Below are 20,483 nucleotides of genomic sequence, written 5' to 3'. Positions count from 1 at the left end.
CAAAATTGAGCTGAAAGTATTAAGTATGTTCAGACTAAAAGAGCTCACTGGGACTCAAGAAGGATGAGTTTGTTTGATGCACATTGTGGGTAAAAAAAAGCTGCATCTGGAAGGTGTGCTGCAGCTTGATTTGCAGATGTTACATGTTTGTATCAATCCTGTATTATGTCCTCCTTGGTTAATTTTTCATAGAACCATGGTATCCCTTACAGCAAGCACAGAAAGCTAAGGTTCTGATCAATTGCTAAGAAAGCTCAGTCTAGGAAAATTCAGGTCAGTGAGTTAGATGCGTAAACAAGAAGAGATTTTTATATGGAAAACTTCATGGATAATTTCAAGATGTTCCTAGGAGAAGAGGCTCCTGAATATTCCAGTCTGGCTAGAAGACCTTTAGATAGTGACTTTTCTTTCTTTATTGGCACTCTATATGAGAGTAGGGTAGGGACCATGGTTGGAAATTAATAACACCTTGTATTTTTCATACTTTCACCTTCCTGTTAACATGTTGAATTATTAGAGCTAATCTAACCGGGCACAATGACAAATGGGGTTGTCTTAAACATTCTCCAGTCTATTAGAATTGCCTGTTAAGTAGTGGTTGTACTTGTTTGGGTGTTAGTTTGACTACCTGTCCATCATCAGATGGATACCCACTGTCAACTGTTTCATTCTTTACTCCCTTTCAGCTTGTTCTGTTTAGCTTGGTGTTCTTTGGCGCTGAGGCTCGTCTTGGTCTGTAGACATGACTAGCAGTTAGCATGGGAATGAGGGACCTCAAACTATGCACTTCTAGTGTAAAAGCCAAACTTAACAACAGCACTGTTTACTGCACATAACAGACCGGCTTCACTGTGTCAGTCTCATTCTTAGAATCTCATTTATGTATCAAAGCCATCACCATAGGATGTAAATAGCTTTTCAAAAATTAAGCAAAGATGACACACGTCAGCTGATCTTTCTTTTCATACAAGTCATGTGCACACGGAGGCATTTTTCCATCAATTTATTTCAATTTTCTTCCTTTCTCCAAGAACCATTTATTGACTTAAGCTGTCTGCATTTAGAGAATCAATGTGATCTTGAATTCTGACTTAGAAATCAATGTAATAGGAGACATAATTAATATACCCATTTCCAGTGATTAGACAGGTCTAATCTGATTAGTCAGCCAGCAATACACATCCAAAGAAGAATGCTAAACAGTGATTTATGGTGTTACCAATTCTTAAAGTATACAATTAATCATCAGCCCAACAGGAATCACTTATTATTTATCAGGTCTGCAATGGAAAAAGAGCATATTAGAGAGTTGCATAGAAGATGAAACTCCCTTACAAGTCCTTCTGTTTGACCTGAATAAAATAAACATTTATATACTTGCCATGTTGTTCTCAAGACAATGTGGCTGTGAAATACAATACTGTTTCAACTGCACAAAGAGAAAAGACAGTGAAAGTAGGTATTAGCTTCCCAAGATTTGCGAGATTTGTTCGGGCAAATCAATAGTCAGACTGACTTGATTAGACATTATGCTCATCTTGATGTATAATCAGGCTAGAAAAAAATGCTGTGCTGTCTCCAATGCCACACCTGCCTGCCTGCAGGTCTATGAATGTAAACTAAGGAAAAGATGAACTTTATTACAGGAGGATCCACCCTGACTAAAGTCATGGCTCTGTGGTCCAAGTAACTATACAAACTGTGAGCAGGAGGCTCCTTCTGCCTTGGAGAACATCCAACCCGAATACACAAATACCAGAAGAAACTCCAGGAATTTACAAACCAGAGCAAAGAAGTGCCAGTTGCTCAGCTGAGCTCAACAGTTCTGTTAGCCATGATCCCTGAGAGGTGACCATCTCCTTTCTCTTGTTATGAGACAGTTCGCGGCAGCAGTTTTAAAGTTTGGTTTCTGGACTATGCCATTCAGGAGAGAAGAGAAACTGGCATCTTTGGTTGTGATTCATCTATTATGTCAAATATAAGTGAAATGAATTAAGAGAAGTTTTATAATGACCTTAAAAAAGATACATTTTGTATTAAATTAGAGAAAATTCTCACCCTTTTACTGCAGAACTAAAATCCAAACTACCTGACTCCTAAAACAAACCCACTAAATTGCCCTGACTGCCTAAACCCCTGTGACCTTCCTCAAGTTCAGAAGATAAATATAGAGTTACATTTAACATAGATGGGAAGAGAAAACAGAAGGAAGCAGGATACAGTGCTGGAAAAGGCAGAAATAATACCTCTTTGGTACCACTAAACGGGATTGCAGGGAGCATGGGGAAGCATCCTTCATCACCCTCAGAGAAGTCCCAGGTAAAGGGACATTAGGAAAAATGGAAGTAAATTATCATTCATTTATTTACTATGCTTTTGTTACTACCACTATGTGGAAAAAGAAAAAAAAAAAATACTGAGTGGTTAGCCAGGCAGCAGTCAGAAGTTTTTTCAATCTATAATAGCACTCATCCATTAACCATAAATATTCTATATTTATTTGAGGGGTCCCCAACAAAGCCATGTGTACATTGCACAGAGCATTAGACTATCAAGGTATAAACTATTTAAAGCAGCCGGTGTTGGAATTGTCATTTTTTAAGTTTAACATTATGTTGTTTCAATATCTAAAGCCTCCTTCCCCATGCAGCAAAAATGCAAAACACATTGAGAGAAAATGTAAAACATACTAACTTGATTATTATGAGTGCTCTGGATTGTGTCACAATTCACTATTAATTTAGAACACATTCCAGTGGCTTCTCCCTTCCCTCTGCATTCTGGACCAATCTGTCAGAGAAATACAACACCAATTAAATAAAAAATATATATGTGCATATATATATTTTAAAGCCTGCTGCTTGGAGGAAATGTTTTGGGAATGCAGTTTAGGGAGAGTTGTTTTCCATTAGCGACTTGAAATGATGGGCTGATTTTGATGGTCATTTGCATAATGAATTTCTTCTGGGCATTGGGGACATCCACGTGGACAACTCCATGAATACCATCGTGGGTTTAGGTTTGTCTCAGCTCCGCCCACCCATGACGGAGACCCAAATGATGGTTAAATCCCCTCATTGAGAAATTGTTGCAGCCAGAACCAATTTCTGCTTTGGGAGAGGAGGAATGGCCTTGTGGTTACAGCTCCAGAATATGGCTCAGCAAACCTGGGTCGTGCTTCTGCCTCTTTTAGAGGCTTCCTGTGTGACCTTGGGTGAATCACTTACTCTCTTCCACCTGTAACATGAAGAAAATGAACTTTCCTATTTCCTCAGCTTAAGAACATAAATTATTTGGGGTAAGCGTAATCTTAGCTTGTGTTGTGGTGGTACTGGGCACAATGGGGTCCTTGTCTTAATAGAACCATTGTGAACGTAACTTTTATGTGGAGCATTTTAATATCACGTTGTCCAAAGCAGCTTTTGGAAGGTATTTCTCTTCTCATGCATTTAATCAGACTTTTCAGAGCTTCTGAGTGACTTTTGTCACTTGTCTGGGCACATAGTGTGCAATCAGTATGGCAAATGTACTAAAGAAGCAATTCTTTCTAGTCTTCTTTCTAGTCTTCTTTCTAGTCATCTCTGCTGCTCTTTTGCAAGGCCGGAAAGACGAGCTTCAGAGCATCTTTTAGAAACCCCACAGAAAGATTTTATCTGCCAGTAGGAAATTGCTCAGAATTCACCCTGCATAACAACAAAAGGACCATGCCATGGTTTAGCTCCACCAGCACAGTGGACAGATCATTCTGGATCTGGGAGTTTTTGATGTTCTGGCTTTTTGCATGCGGTGATGGTAGTAAATATTGGGCAGGCTATTTGGGATCCAAACTCTTTGTAGCTGGACAGCACAGCTGCAATATCTCTATCCAGTTTGTACCCAGGAGGAACCATAAACACCCAGCTGAGCCCTCCCATTTCTGGTTTCTTGCTTATGGGAGCAGAACACATCTCTCAGGGAGGACACCAGCTTTCCAAGTCCCTGTCAGTCTGCATGGGGCAAATATTTGAGGGATTAAGTAGTTTACACACACTGAGAGAAAAAGAAAAACTTTCTGATCTGTGCTAGACAAATCCCATTGGTACATCTCCTGAATAGCAGAAGAACTTTTCAAAAGCAACCCATGGTGATCCTGCTCTTCTGAATCCTGACCCTAGTGGGAGAAAAGTTTGGCAAGTGTAGGGCAGGGGTTGGGGGAAATTCTTCCTTTGCTGAGTGGTTTTACTTTAAAAATGAACTCATCTTTCTCCAGAGACCAAGGTCTTTTGTGTGCTGAAGCTCAGCTACTCCTCTGAGGGATAAAACCAGACTATACAGGGCTTGCTCCGGAAAGATCGGAGCTGGGTTCCGGTCTGATAACTCAAACAAAGTTATTAGCTATGGCTCCAGTGTATCCTTGTCATTTTCTGTGCTTTGTTGAGGCATCCAGGCTAGGAGACTCATCACCCTATTATCCTGCCATAGTCTCTGGCCGAGTAGAGTGCCTCCAGGAGGGCTCTGTCAACCCTGCTGATCTTTTCCGCTGGCTGGAGAGGGAGCCTAATGCAGGTGTTTCACTGAAACTTATACAATCCAGATGTAAATCCAGTGGCAAGTCCCTCAGGATTAGACATGTCTGGAAATTATTGGGCTGATAAGATTTCTGAGCATTTTTTCCACAGGAAACCCACTGATTTTCATCTCGGGGTTTCGCATCTGAGCTCTCTAAGGCTCCTGGAGAGACATACCTTGGATTGCCTGTGACAAGACATGAACAGAGGAGCTGAAGCTGACATGAAGAGCCAGGTTGGGATGGCAGTTAAGAGGGAAAAACACTCTATTCTTTACTGTCGACTTTGAAAATGTGTTCAGGAAAGGATTACAATGTCAAGATTGTAATACTGGTTGCATAAGAGTTGCCGTTTGGAGGCAATCGTTACTTGGAGCAAGAGCTGAGAGAAGAGGCCATTCACTTCGCTCCTGCCGATATGCCAAATAAAAAGGGATCAGCTAAACCACAGACAAACCCCTTTTTGCTTTTGTAGCTGTTCATTTTTTACATCAGAGCTCAGACCACGGAGCTAAAATTCGGTAATGAAAACCTTCCTCGCAGCCCATGGCTTTGCAGCGCCCTAGATCAGCATTATATTGAGGTGAAATGAAGTCGATCCTCAATTCTCAGACCTGCAGCGGGACACACAACGGCCCGAGCTTTAATCTTCACAGAAGTGAAGCTCCTGCAGTGGGGCTGGTTTCCGGGCTGATGTTTCTCGTTGCTCAGTTATTGAGAGCCTGCCAGGAAGCAGTGAAATGTTATCAATTCCCACTGCTCCAGAACATCAGTCTTGCTTTGCTGACATACCTGACAGCTTGAGAATGATCAGGTAGCAGCTGCTTTTTGATTTCTTCTATTATTTCTAATCCACTGTCTCTAGAAATGGTTTCTTAATGCTTTAAGGACATCCTGTAGAGAGGAGTGTGGTTTCCCCTCTAGCCAGCAGGTAGAGCCAGCAAGCCTTGCATCGTGTCACAGGTTAACAGCAATTTCACAGAAACCTGGATAAACAAATAGCTTCCTTTCTCCCTTCATCCCCAGGAGAAAGCCTAGAATATAATAGCAATCCTAAATCCTGTGTAAGGAATGAAACATATCATGATTGGAAAATACTTGCCCAGGTGACCTTCCATAATGAAGATTTCAGCATTTGCTAAAGTGAGTGCACAAGTGAAACCAGGGTATGCCAATTCCACTGGATATAAACTAGCACTCGAACTGTGCTAGCTCTGAATTTGGCTTTTAGCAGGAAAACAGAAGAGCAAGAGGGAAGGAAAAAAAAAATGCTCAAAAGCTCTCTACTTTTCGCAAACATGTTCCTTGCAGTGCAAAGGTCAGTGGCCCCAGGCATGTTTCAGGCCATCCTGCACTTCTTTCTTCTCCACTGCATTCAGTGACTTTGAGTGTCTTTGAGTCACTGCCATGAGTGACTCTGAGTCACAGTTTCCTTTTTTTTTTGGAACATTTAAAAGTGAGAACAAGATGCTGCACCCCAGAAGCTCTGCTGGTCTATGTGTGCCACATTGCAGGCAGCAGAGCTTCACCCTTGTCACCACCTGTGCCTCATCCTCATCAAAATTCATCAGCCTGCCTCATCATCATGGACATGGACATAAACAACATGTTTTATGAAAGAGTACGCTTCAGCTTAGACTGTACATTATTTGTTATATCTAAGACAAAACCTAAATAATTCTATAGACAATAGTTATAATAGATTTTACATAATTTATTATGATAGCACATGTATACACACATCTTTGAATATTTTTGGAAATTTGTAGACTTCTCCATTTCAGTTCATGGTCACTTTATGTACTTTTATTTTAATATCATTAATGACCATTGATTTATTTTACTCTTTGTAAAACACTGTTGATGTTATACTCTTCCTACACTTTTTATATAAAACATGTAGCGTTTTTTTTTTCCCCCTAGCAGTTTTTAGAAACCTTTTGAATTGCTCCCCAGTGCAATTTCCAGGCTTTCCCAGCACAGTCATTTGTCTCTGATAGGCACCGTTTTTCAGAAAGAGGTCAAGGATGGTGAAAGTTGCTATCACATCACAAGAGTTGATAGTGCTACTTTCCCCTCAATGCTTTCTTTTGCTTGCCCCGCAAGGCCTCTTTCAGTTCCCTTGACCCTGCTGCCCTGCTCCTTTCTACTGATACAAGAGAATAATAGAGCTCCGGTTTTCAGTGGAGCTGCGCAGCCGCTGGGATATGGCAGTAAAACACACAAGCTCACAACAGCTCACCCCTCCACCTCCTAAAATCCATTTGCCTTGGGGCCTTTCATCTGGGGCAGGTGGGAAAGAAAGCAAAAAACCCCTGGGAGCCCAGTGCCTTCTTAGGTGGCATTGCCGCTTCCTCGGGACTCCCCATGCCATCAAAGGCTCCTTTGTGCCAGGCTGTAACAGACCACAGAGGCATTTAAGCAAAGGCTGTATATTGAACAAAAAGCAACGTTTTCCTTCTTGGTTTCTGAAGGTCAGACTCCTTTCTGTCATGCTGCAGTTCATGCACTGGTGGCAGGGCAATGGGACAGCGGCTTGGGGGGAAGAAATTTTTTTTCCTACTCTTCCTCTCCTCTGTGGGAACAGCAGTAGCTCCTCACATGTGCACAAGTTCCCTCCCACCTGATGTGGAATCATCCCTCTGGCATTTCCAGTACCCTTAAACTACTTAATAAATCCCCTTTTTATTCACCTTCCAAAATTCACTGGCAAAGGCAAAGAGCCCATCTCTTTGCACCGTGTCACTGCAGCCTCAAAGGCCAGGACTGAATAAGCATCCAGCCCTGCTTCTGGATGCTTTCTGCTGTTGCAGTTGTATCTTGCCAGGACTTCCAAAGTGCAGCGGCTTCCCACAACATGCACAGATTAAAAACTGGGCAGGTTCTATGGCAGGCAATCAGCTAATTGAGACACCTGAAGGAGACCTATATTGTGCTCTGGCACCTCAAAGGGCAAAGATGGGTCAACCAACAACTCATACCTGTGTTAGTGGTGTTCTGCAGAGGTCAAGGAAGGGTGGAAATTCCTCACTGCTCTTGTGAAGAACCTTGGAAAAGCAGAGGTCTCCAAAACTGGTGGTTTGCATCCAGTGGGCATAAAGGAGAAATGAGTAGGTTGTATGAACACCTTGTGCATGCACTGCCCCATCAGTGGTGTCAGGTACAAGGAAACACTAATTGCAGCTGAACAGAGAACACCCAGATGCTTCTACAGAAATGGTCTGCTGTCCTGGAGTGGAGGTTAATGGAGAGAACAAACACTTTATTCATCCCTGTGTCCTTCCCATTCATAGCAGCTATCTTTCCATCCTCTCAGTCTCCTTTTGGTGGTAGGAGCAGCAACCAACAGCTTCAGGGCTCTACCTCTTCTTCATCCCAGTTCTTCCTCTTGGCCTGGTCCTACCACCTCCTCCCCTCCCCTTGGGCCTGGCAGCCATCTGGAGACCACAGCAGTTCAGCTGTGCCTGTTCGATACACAACTATCAGGTTAATCTGACCTGTGGCCTGGCCTCTGCCCAGCTGTCTCGCTTTGAGGAGAAACACAGGTGTGTTATTTCACCATTTTCCCTGAGTCTCGCAGAAACACTTTACATCGAAGGCTGTAGACACAAGCACAGAAGTGCTGGGTGTCTGAGGCAATGTCCGAGTGGAATTTTGATTTAGTGGCTTTGGTAAAATTATTGTGTTTTTGAAACAAAGGAAGGAAACAGAAAAGAAAAATAATAAAGTTTGATGATGTCTCTCCATATGATCTCTGTGATGAGTTTTCAGTAAAGGCCAGAGAAACCCACTCAGACTGCACAGAAAAATATATGCTTGAACCCACAATCATTATGTTGTCTTTGAGGAAACACTCATTGGTTTCTCAGATCTCACGCATCTGTGAGTGAAGTATCGAAACTGGAAATTGAGAGCAATTCCTTTCCCCAGCTTCCATTCTTAGACAACACTGCTCAGTTGTGTAACCCCCTGAAGACATTAAAATGTCTTTCCCTTCCTGTAAGAAAAGATTTTCTTTTCCCTCCCTTAAGACATTAATTACAGGGTCACTGACTTTGGCAGATTACTTGCTAAATTGAGTTGCATCCTGATATCCTATATTTTATTGTGATGACCACCCATCTTGACAGCCACTTGGGCTTGACCTGAGATTATCCACCACTGAAATCATTACTCTTTAAAGAGAGAGGATTAATGGCTGTTTTAAAGTGATCTGAGATCATCAACATAAACTACAAGAACTCGCTTTTCTCCACCTCTTGGCTACATAGACCTGCTCCCCATCTTGTATCACCATCAGCAATCACACAGCTGCATGAAGAGATGGTTGGTGATCTGGCTAAAAAAATTATATGGCTTTTGGTTAGGGTTGTTGTCAGTCAAATACAAAAATCTAGCTATGGTTGAGAAAGAGTTATGGGTAGATAAGAGTGGGTTTAGGGGGTACCACCTGTGCAATAGCTGAGGTAACCCTTCAGGAGAAGCAGAAAGAGCTCATGTCTGACTCCTCTGATCAGCAGTTGTCCCATTGTACTGGGTCTGGCTGGAAAGAAAGAAAACACAGAGACTTACCCCCATTTTTAACTCTCTTTCCTCACCCTGGTTTTCATCTCCCAGCCTCTGACTGTAGAACAGAAAGCTCCATTCTAAGCTGGAAGGGACCCACAAGGGCCATTGAATCCAACTCCTTGTGTGTGTTACTTGGGTATGGTGTCATTCACTGAATTTCCATAAAACCAGTGGAGACAACCCCTGGCTGCAGTTTTGGATCAGCACAGTGTCCTTGTGCAGTGGTGGGTCTGGCCGAAGCATTCCTTCATCAACAGGCACCATTTATCACGGAGATGCGGCTGGGTTCCAACGGCGACAAAAAGAAAACACCGGCAATGTTTTCATTAAAGGGTACAAAAGATTTGCAGTGCAGCTGACAGAGACCATATGTGACCTGCTTAGTGTTCAGTGGGGCTGATAAAGAGCGAAAGGGGTGTCCCGTGAAGGTAAGGCTATACCTCACCTTAATGAGCATCAGCTCAGGGTAGGAGGTGGGAGAGGATGATCGGGTTTCCTCTGACCTGCGGTTCAACTTCTTCAGATGCAACCGAGAGTGGCTGAGATGGCAAGGTAGCTTGGCATCAGGGGGTGGTGAAAGGGGGACACTTCACTCCCTAACAGAAGGGATCAGCCTAGGGCTGCTCACAAGCAGCTTCAGTGATTTGCATGCAGAAAGGTGTGTTCTGTATGTCATGGTAAAATCCTCCTGGGGAAGCACTGGGACCAGTGCAGAAGTGTTAACGAACTGTGGGCAGAAATTGAGACAGTTTTGTACACTAGGGAACCTGGTCTTCCCTAATCTGAGTCAAGACAAGATGCCCATCAGTTCTGCTCATCTTATTGCTGATTTTTCCATCTGCCCACTGCACACACCTGCTGTGTTTTCCATGACTTCTCTTAGCTGCGTGTCTGCACAGTGTTTCATATTTGCTGCCCTGTATTTCATTCCAGTGTTTTCAGCTGCTGCTGTAATACCAATCAAAAATCTTACTGAAGCAGCATAGGAGAGATGGGCTGTACAACCCTACCAAGCGTAAAGGAAGAGGGAACCAGTCCTTGATCTTGTCTCATGCTGTTGAAAAGCACTTGAATAAATCCAAACATTTCCAAAGTTAAACGGGAGGTCAGGGATAGAGGAGGAGACCAGGAATTGCTCCATTCCCTGTAGGCTTCAGATCAGAGCAAACCACAGCTAGCTCGTAACACCGGCCCCTGACACACGGCCAGCTCTGGGGTGTCACTTGGCAGCGGTCACTGCAGCCAGATCAGAGGCTGCGATTCCTCTTCCTGAAGGCACCTGAGTGCTCGTTCACCTGGTGGCTGCTGGCTGCCCTGGGCACTGCAGTGAAAACACAGCCACTGCCTTATCACTTCGGCAAATGAGCCATGTGTGTCCCCACAGCTGAAAGGTTAACGTGAATAGGGATATCAAACTATGTTATTTAGTGTTTCTTCGGGTATCGGTCCTTGCACAGCCCCGTGGCTCTGGGGCTAGGACGTGGTGTCAGAGGATTCACACGTGAGCACTTGTGTGTGGGGGGAAGGCGTGTGTTACAGCATCCTGACACGCTCTCGCTGGATATCTCGTGTTGCTCACCCCGCTCCTGCCCTCGGCTCCCCTCCTTCGCTGCCCCATCTGTGCAAAGGAGGCTTTGTAGAGCTGGCAGGGTCAGTGATTAATTACACAAAGATAAACAGAGTTAATATTCTTCCTGGATAGAACTAATTACTCTAGTGTTTGCTTTTATAAACCTCAGATTGATTGTCCCAGGGACAAATCAGTCTAATTGAAAAGACCGTTTGTTTTCAAAAAGGAAAAATAACACAGTTGTGCCTTGTGTTTTCTGGGCTTTTTTTTTTTTTTTCTTCCTTTTTGAGGAAGTGGAGGCAGTGAAAAAGTTGGTGCATCATACCCTGGATATCACAGCTACCCCTTTGGCTGTGCTCCAGCTCTTCCCCAGACCATTTTCCTTTAACACAAGCTGTCATTTCTCTCACTAGCACTCTGCAGAGCATCCTGGTGTGTGAGGTGTAGGCTGTGCACATACTGAAAAGCACCCCCAGCCCAGCAAGCTCAGGATTTTAGCTAAACAAAGGCAGGGAGAGAGAAGGAACAAGATTTAGTCCAGAGCAGGAGAGTGCACTCAGGCCTTTTGCTTGAATATTCCCTGAATTAAGCCATGAAACTTCTCACCGCTGGGAAACTGGAAACAACTGGCACATCATTTCTGCTCCATTGCACCCAAAACACTTTACAGCTTTTCTGCTGCCCCAGTCTGGTGTGTCAGCCTCTACTTGTGCATCCCCATGGCACCTCAGCATCTCAGAGCACTTTGAGCTATTTTGTCTCCCCTTTCAGCTCCCCCCTCTGATGTCTTCTCTGCCCTCTGCCCTCATCTGTCTTTGTTCCTCTTGGGTTGGCTTAAGCACACAGCATGGGCTCCTGGAGCAGCTATGGGAGAAGAGAGAGAACAAAAATGCTGCATAGACATCATAACAGAGAATACTGGCACACGAGACAAGGTACAAAAGAGATTTGGCATGAAGTGCAGGACTGGGGCCTTCACCCCTGAGAACTCTGGCCCATGCACTGAAGCAAGCCATTGTCAAGGTGGTTGCATCTCAGCAGGATCCTTGCCTGTTGGTAGGACAAGATGTCCAGGAGAGGTGACTGAGATCTCCAGCTCCCTGCTTACAACACTAACCTGCTCAGCTTTTGTCTGCATTGCTGGCCTCACTACTTCTCGTGAGTGAAAGAGAATAAAATCTTGCCATGGAGCTGGGCTTGTGAGCAGGACACCTGTGCACTGTTCAGGTTGGTGTTATTCTGGCAGATGAAATTCTCTACACTTTACCACACGGAGCAGCAGAACACTTTCCACTTTCAGCTCTGAAAGTGTCTCCACAGAATGAACCCCAATGTTCTGCTTCCTCTTACCTATCACACAAGTAAGGCTGCAGGCACACCACTAAGGCTGCAAGACATGGAAGCCACCTTCCATCCAGGCTAAAAGTAATCCGGCTTACCTTGTGTTTAGCAATGACTGAGACAAGGAAGAACCACCTCCCAAGCATCTGGCTGCGCAGGGGCTGAGGCACAAGAGGCATTTCCAAGGAGGAGGATGGCCAGTACTAGAGTAGGAGGTTGATCTGAGAGTGAAGCAGCAAAACAGCCCCAGGAGCTCTCAGAGGAGATGCAAGAGAAGTGCCAGAGACAGCTGGGGGAGAGTTAGTAACATCACGGCAGGGAAGAGAAAGCAGAGGCTTTGCAGGCAGAAAGAGGCTCAGCACCACATGCAAAGAAGCCAACTCCCGCTGCTTGTTTTCAACCATGCTCAGGAAAAGGCAGCAATACAGACATTCTTCATAAATAAATACACATCACACCCACTTCTCCCAGAGTGAAAATAATCCTGATGACATTTTGCTAACTAGTGAGGAACAAAAATATCTCTGCTGAGGTAAATTCAGAAAGAGGAGGAAGGAAACCCCAGTAAGCCAAGTCTGGCCCAACTCTATCTCCTTTTTTTTTTTTTTTTTTTTTTTTTTTCCTAAAGAAAAAGATTTAATGCAAGTTCCTCCACTCCCCACCACTGAGCACCAGGTGAGCATTTTGCTTCTTTAAAGAATGTAACACATGAAACAGGCAAACACTTTTTTTGTGAATACCTGCACTAGGCAATTAGCCAGTCCTTTCATTAGGCCATGACAAGGATGATGGTATGCTGCTGCATCCCGCTCTTTGACTTAGGATGAGAAAGCCCAGCAGCACCTTGTAAATCCCAGCACTGCTGACAGCCAAATCAGCAGCAGCTCATTCTCCTGGGAAAAAGATTTGTGAGAAAGGTGCTGAGCTCTCCTTACCCATATGCTTTCTGTTCTCACTACATCTATTCCTTCACCTGCTTTCTGTTCATCTCTGTCACAAAATTCATGTGTGAGAGCCCAGAGCTGAGAAAGATTTCCCTTTTCCTTTCCCTACTTCCCCCTCCCCCAAGAGAAGACACTTTAAAGTGTTTGAGCATTTCCTTAAAAAGGGCTTTTCTCCACCTCCTGGCCTTCCCATGCTGTTCTTCCCTTTTGTTTGGGATGAATTATGTGGTGTCAAGTGTCCTCAGCACTTCTCCAGTCCGCCAATGTGCAAAGAGATGCATGCAGGAGAAGGACAAGTGAAGAGAGAGAAAATGAATTAGTGGATATTAAAAATTGCTGACCTTTACTTGTTAATGCTGAGAGAAGATTTTATTATTTTTTTTTCCATGTGGGAGGGCCAGGCAATTTTCACCAAATTGCTGAGCTGTTTGGTGATCAGGCAGAAATTTGACTGTAATAACATATCCTTTGGTTTCCTGCCTGATTACCAAGAGGATTGGAAGTGAAGCCACAAAGTCTGACACCTTTAATGAAACCTTGGCTGCTAGTGGCAGGAGTTTTCACCCTGAGCACGATACACCCCATTACAGAGGTAACCTCCTCAACTTTCAGGGTCGATGCCACCAAAAGCACCTGCTCATTGGTACTGGTGTAAAGGAGAATTGTTGCAGAGCAACAGCCTCTCCCCAGGCTCAGTGAGAACAGTCATCAGTGGAAATCATTTGGGACATTTGCCCTTTTCCTGTTTCACTTACTGCTATCACTCCTCATTCCTAGTTGCTAATAATAGCCATCAGACTGATAAGCAGCAAATCCCCATCTGCACATTGCAAAGAAAATCAAGATCTGTTTTCATGGAGAGGGAAACTGAAAAAGAGGGAGCAGCAAGGGCTTGCCCAGAACTACCCAGGAAACCAGTGGCATGCAGACAGATCTACTGGGACCTGGGAAAGGGAAGGAAAGGAAAGGGAAAGAGAAAGGAAAGGGAAAGGAATGGAAAAAGGAGGAAAAAAAAAAAAGCTTATAGAGGAAGGTTATGAACTGAGAACTTCAGCCATTATGTACATCAGTCCATGTAGCCTTACATCCCATCTCTCCGTACATCAGTTATCTGGATGACAATACTTGACAGGAGTGGTGGCCACTTTTATTGCATCAATGACACTTATACCAGAATTGTTACATCTTTTGAATGGCTTTGAATGTGATTCACGGGAGGGACATGACGCTGGTCCCCATGGCAGAGAAGACCAGTCTGGCTGAAGCAGAGAAGTGTCCTGCTGCTGTTTAATTCATTAAACATACAGAAGCCTTGCAGGAATCATGTTTCTGGTTTTTGAGCAAAGTGCACTGTTTCACCAATTCAACACCCTTTCAGAATATCTAGAGAACTGCTCTAACAAAGGCTTCTTTATGATGTTTATCACAACAGAGTGGAAGAAGCTGTAAACAGAAAAGGTGCATCCTGAGTTTTCTCTCTCATTTTATGGTGTGTTTCTGGCATCTAGTAATACCATTCCATAACCTTGTGGCATTTGCTGAATACTTAGGTAGCATCCTAGATTGCGTGAGAATTAAGCCCCAGAAAAAAAGGTATGGAAAGGTGGGTTTTGCTCCAGGACTGCACAGAAGTTGATAGGAGCACTTTGTGGTCAGATATGGCTACTGTAAACTTTATTGAATTTGAAACAGACACTGAGAAGCAAGTCACTTTGCAGATGTCAGGGCAATTCAATCTGCAAGGAACCTGATCCTAAAAGCATCTGCACTGCACTGGCTTTCAAACATGAGGAAATTTTAAACATCTAAAACAACTGGTAGCAGTTAAGTCATCTTGCTCACTTGCAGTCACAACCTTGTAACTCACAGAAAGGCTTTGAGGGAGTGACTCAGCCTAAGTATGTCCTTCCCAGGGATACGTAAATGCAATAGTGGTAAGGCCAATGGTCCGCATAAGCTGACATTCATTCCCCTGCAGAGCTGATAGTAGATGCCTGAGGAAGGAAATATGAATAGAACAAGAGCTTAATGACATTTTTCCAAGAAAACTTTGGAAATCCATTGATGCAATCTTAGGAAGAGTAAGCTAATGAGTGATTTTATTCCTGTCTTCAAATACCTACTGAGTAGTCTGTAGGGAAGACAGACACGGACTCTTTTGAGAGGTTCACAATGACAGGACAAGAAGCAATGGGTACAATCTGCAAGAAGAGATAATCTGATATGATAAGAATTATGAAAAAGTAACAAAGATAATCAAACATTGAAAATGGGGTCAAGAAAGCCTTGAAATCTCCATTCTTGGAGCTATGCAGCACCTGGCTCAACAGGACCCTGAGCGAACTTTGAAAGGGATTTTAGACCAGAGGACTCCAGAGTTGCCTTCCAACCTAAGTAGTATTATGACAATGTAAGGAATATGTGGTTGTGATCTATCCTGCTCTCTGTTCTGACAAACCTGCAAAGATTGGTCACTCAGCTCAGATTTGGATGAACTGTCCAAATGAAAACCAAAGAGAAATGATGTTTACATCACAATATCACCATGCAGGACAGACTGATCCGTACTGTTCGCTCTGGTCTCTGACCCAATCCTCTAGGCACTATGTAACTGTGGGCATATCTGGGAATGCCACTAATGCAACAAATTTTACCCTAGTAAGTTATTTTTCCACCTCCCTAGGATTTTGAGAGGTTTAGCAGAGAATATTTTGACGTCCTTCTAAGACAGCTGCCAAAACAACATTATTACTTAGGATAACCATATTTTCTTAATAAAAAATCAGTGTATTTTTACTGCCATTATTTCTCATGATTGCAAAACACTCCGAATGTCCCTTTTATGGTGTTCTGAAAATGTCAGAACACATATATATTTCTCAGAGCAAGGACGTGTTGTTTTATTTTGCCAAGTAACACCACATTCTGATGAGTTTCATTAATGGATCTGACTGGAAGAGACCATCGCTATCCTTGTTGTAAATACCTTCATTTTGACACTCGCTCTTAGTGAGCACCTCACATTCTGCTTAGTTTGGAGTCACATCTTTAATAAACATTGTGTTGTTACAAGCACTGAGCCATCATTTTGTTGAAATCAATTAATGGAAAAAGACTGAACAAGCTATGTTTTCAAAAGGAAGCTGATGAACAACAAGAAAAAAAGTGTTTTTTTTTTCTCACAAAAATGGAGCCAGTGCGTGAGAACAGCATATCAAGTGCAGTTTGAAACACTTTGCTTTTTGCATGTTCATTTCTGAGTATTTTCTTGCAGCTTAAAGTTTCTTGTAAACTGAATCAGAATACTGACATGAAAAGCCTGGGAGTTTATTACCTCGATGTAGTGATAGCATTACTGCACAGGAAGTCAGAATCAGGAGGTCTTAGTTTTAAGCCAGAAAATCTCTCTGGAAGGTAACGTTGTAGTAATTCTAGAGGACTTGTTCATAGTTTCATGGCATGAAAACATCCTGCCATTATGTAGAAAGCAAGGCTCCACATCAGCAGTTTATTCCAAGCTAATCTCTTTTGACCTGCCTCAGAGCCAAGCCCCAGATTTAACATTTGAAGCTTGAATCATGCCTTACAAGATAAAGCAAAGTCTCCAACATCTTTCTCCCTTCTCCAGCTAAATAAAAACAAAATGATTTCGGGCAGAGAAGTCATGAACAAGCCAAGCACAGCAGGGTCATAATGTGAAGCCTGACATTGTTGGCTCTAAACAAACAAACAATTGAACATTCATTTTGACAAACATCTGAAGAGCTGCACTGCACAGAAAGAGGAGTCCAGGGGCCAATATTCATTCCCAGGGCAAGTACACTGGCTTTGGTGGAGTTTCTCAATAGGTTCGCAGAGCCTTTGTGCTTCTCTCTCTTCCAGCAATACACAAGCACATCTGAATCACATTCTTTTGCTAACTGTTTCCTCTCCCCCTGTACAAGAGCAGCCCTAATGAAAGGAGTAGCAAAAAGATCAGGCTTTGTTATCTTTTCTGCCTGCTCCAATATTTCAAGTACTTTGGGGCCTTGCAAGTTCCCTTGAACAGCAGCCATTCCTTGGTTTATTCTGCATAAATTATACAATTATGTTTCATATCATCACAAGGCATCCGCAAATGAATAGCAGACACCCCCTTCTCACTGAGCCTGTTTAAACAGGATGCTGATGGAGGAAAGAATGTGTCATACAATGAGAGCACACTATTTCCAATGGCAAGAGCTCTTTTACACCTGCATAAATAGAGCTGGGTCTGGCTGATCGTAGAGAGATTGTCTCTTCTAGTTACTTGCCCAGCTGTTATACCAACCATTGTTTTCTTCATGGTTTGGTGTGCTGGCTTGCCTTCCCCTTTGACTTAAACCTCTACCTGAGTGAATATCTTTGTGAAAAGATGGGCAATTAACAATAGAAGGTAACAATGTGCTGCAAAGACACTTCTGAAGCTCTTTAGTACAGCAAAGAGAAGATTCACTGAATAAATATACTGCTGAACCTGATTCTTTGGTTGCCACGGATGTGAAGAAAAAACAAACAAACAAACAAACAAACAAACAAAAAAACTTGTTTAATCTCCTCTGCTGACTATTGGGAAATTTGCTAATAAATTATAATTCCAGTATCAACAGGCTTCAAAATTTGCTAACCACCATGGGTCTGAGCTCTGGCTGAACCCCTCTGTTCATAATTCAGGTGCAAGGCATTGTCTTCAACTTTCATCCAAGGATCACTTTTGATGTCCTCTCCATCCTCAACTCAGCTCCCCAGAGAGCCTCAGTGATTCTTCTCCTTCCCTCTTATGGGGGATGTGGCAAATAGTGATGTGTCAGAGTCTGGAATAAGATGGATCACGTTGGATGTTGAAACCTTAAACACCAAAAGCCTTTTCAAACTTAGCCTAGTTGTACTTCCTAATCTGGTCTGTAACAAGGACATGGGTCCCTGCAGTTGTTCAAGAAAACGATCCACCAAACCTGCTCCCATTAATAATCCTTAGAGTAAAGCTCTCATAAATAAAGAGGAACCTTAATTTATATTGAGGACCAGAGGTGATTCTCCAAACCTAGTCAAAGTATTAAAGGTTCTGTGCACAATTTGTCATGAATTCACCAAGGGAGGAAAAAAAAAAAAAGAAGGAACACAAATTCTCCAGACTCTGTGGCATGGATGTGTCAAATGCCAACCTTTTCCATCATCAGCTCTCAACTGCCATTAGATGATCAGAAGGCTCTGATATTTTAAACAGACCTTTAAAACAGATGCAGTGTTAGATTAGAAACTATAAACCCGTTTAATTGTTTGGCATTAAGCAAGGAACGATTTGTTTAATTAGAAGGTATTTGGCAACTTGTTAAATTGTAAAATGTTTGACAATATGCCAGTCAGGCCCTTGAAGCACTGATGGCAACTTAGGACTTGTGCACGTTGTACATTTTGCGCCACATGTGGGGTACGTGCCTTACAACGGAACCGTTCTGAAGCGGATTTAATGGCAAGGGAAGGTGCTGGCTGAGGAACGAAATTGTTCTGCAAAATAGTTACTGCACAGATAAAGCCAGTACTGTCCAACCCTAATTTTGGTCTTCAGGCTCTCCTATGCTCACCCTCTACTGTGGAGTGCGTGGGCATGGGATCTTTCTCTGGCGGGAGTGGATTTACCTCCCAGCCAGTGCAGGCAGGGAACTGTGGTCCCCACATGACAAATTCCTGGTGCTGCATAGTCTGGGTTGTGTGGTGAAAGAGCAACCATGCTCTTTCAGGATACTGACCCCATCCATCTATGCATGCACATGGCCTTTCAGACATTGGGAACCTCTGGATATTTGTTCCTAACCCAAGCATTTATCAATCTTCATTACATGATTCAAAGAATCTCCCTTAAATCAGGATCTTAACTGCTTACTATAACATCTGGTTGTGGAGGTGGACAGATAAAGACATTAAGATAAAATGTTATTCCAACAGTGTGTTAGTTTTCTGTGATTGCTTGTGAAGGCCAAGATAATACAGACATGGACAGCAAGAAAACCACCCAGATAAATATAAGCAAGCCATCCACATGTAGACATTTCTGTTCATATTACCGTGTTTCCTGCATGTGTTTTAAAATTGAATGTTCAGTGGATACCAGCACAGCTTTTTGGCTTTTCAGAAGGGTAAGCTGACTTCATTGTGTTGAACATGTTGATACAAAAATAAACAGACGACAGCCCAGTAATTTCACTGATTGGAAATGTCAAGGGAGCAGGTCCTTCGGGGTTATATCAGGTAACCTTGCTTCCAGTTAGAGCTGCTTCTCCCCATGATTTTTCTGGCCCTTTTGACTTTGTTCAAGCAATGACAGAAAATGGCAATAATGGAAAATACGTGAACAGGCCTGCTCAAAAAACTTCAGTGCATAGTGTAATGTTAGAAATAGGCAGATTTCAATCCAGATTGGCTCAGCAAAGCATTCTGATACTAACAACTACATTTTTGGCATGAGGGGAATAACAACTAATCATTTTGATTTCTTTCCTTTTGCTCTTTAAATGCTAAAATGTATGTGTCAGTGATAATAATCTGATTTGCTATCTGAACATATACTACACATCAGCTATTACAGTACATTATTGTGTTCATCCTTTCATACAGAACATTGCATTTCACCACTGAATGGAACATATTATCTAGAAGTTGATTCTGAATAAAGACATTTGAAAATATTGGAATTCTTCGCTGGAAATCTTGTGGTGTTTTGGCCAGTTTTCATTAAGAACACAAGTGAACAAAATTCCTCAATCTTCAAAATGTAAATATTTTGATCTTTTTTTTTTTTTATATTGTTGCTGTTCTCATTACTATTATTATATATCGAGCTGTTGGTTAATTGTTTTTAATATTATTCCCTGACACTGTTCTCTTTTCACTCAGTCAGCTGATAAACTCAGGATACTTGATTTCTAGTCCTGCTGAAGGTTGCCCATTGTGCAAATCACTTCAATTCCCTATGCTTTAGTTCTGAAAATCATAAAGCATGCTATAGAGATAAAAACCTTGAGAGACATTACCAACCATACCTTCTTCCACCCTGGAAGAAGGATGCATTATCTACAGTGGCACAGGCTCCAAACCCTTCCTGGGAAATCTATCCCTGTGTATTTTTCCTTTCCCTTAAAAAGATTTTCCTCCTGTCTAACCCAAACCACCACTACTGCAATTTAAGCCCACTGCTTCTTGCTTTATCCCCAGTGGATATAAAGAAGAGTTAATCACCTCCCTCTCTGTGGCTGCCTTTAACATATTTGAAGACTGTTATCACAACTGTCTCACAGTTGTCTTTTCTCTAGACTAAACAATCCACGTTCTGTCAATCTTTTTCACATAAGTTATATTTTCAGTCCTTCTCATCATCCATGTCATTTTCTGATGGATTCTCTTTTATGTAGCCACCATTACGTGGTCTTCTCTCTGCCACTTTCTTGGTTTCAGTGCTGCAGCTGGAATGATTTTTCTCCAGGTGCACATGTACCAG

The 20,483-nt window shown here is 42.7% G+C and overlaps 1 protein-coding gene across 4 annotated transcripts in view; it reads right to left on the bottom strand.

Moving 5' to 3' along the window:
• Positions 1-1,560: 1,560 nt before the first annotated feature.
• LOC311440323 (uncharacterized protein) overlaps positions 1,561-20,483 on the bottom strand; it is a 41,699-nt gene continuing 22,776 nt past the window's right edge. The window contains exons 2-5 of one of the 4 annotated variants that reach the window (XM_084527063.1): positions 15,094-15,171; positions 14,838-14,964; positions 2,695-2,790; positions 1,561-1,964 (exon numbers count right to left, since the gene is read on the bottom strand). In XM_084527063.1, coding sequence (XP_084383189.1) covers positions 2,736-2,790; positions 14,838-14,964; positions 15,094-15,171 — 260 coding nt within the window. In that variant the 3' untranslated portion in view covers positions 1,561-1,964; positions 2,695-2,735. Of the gene's footprint in view, positions 1,965-2,694; positions 2,791-11,202; positions 11,550-14,099; positions 14,965-15,093; positions 15,172-17,425; positions 17,803-20,483 lie in introns of those variants that run through there. The other 3 variants (XR_014695336.1, XR_014695337.1, XR_014695338.1) reach the window with 3 other exon arrangements.

The sequence above is a fragment of the Aythya ferina genome (genome assembly GCF_964211825.1).
Source record: "Aythya ferina genome assembly, chromosome: 8".
Lineage (NCBI taxonomy): Eukaryota > Metazoa > Chordata > Aves > Anseriformes > Anatidae > Aythya > Aythya ferina.
This window is presented reverse-complemented; position numbering and strand designations above follow the sequence as displayed.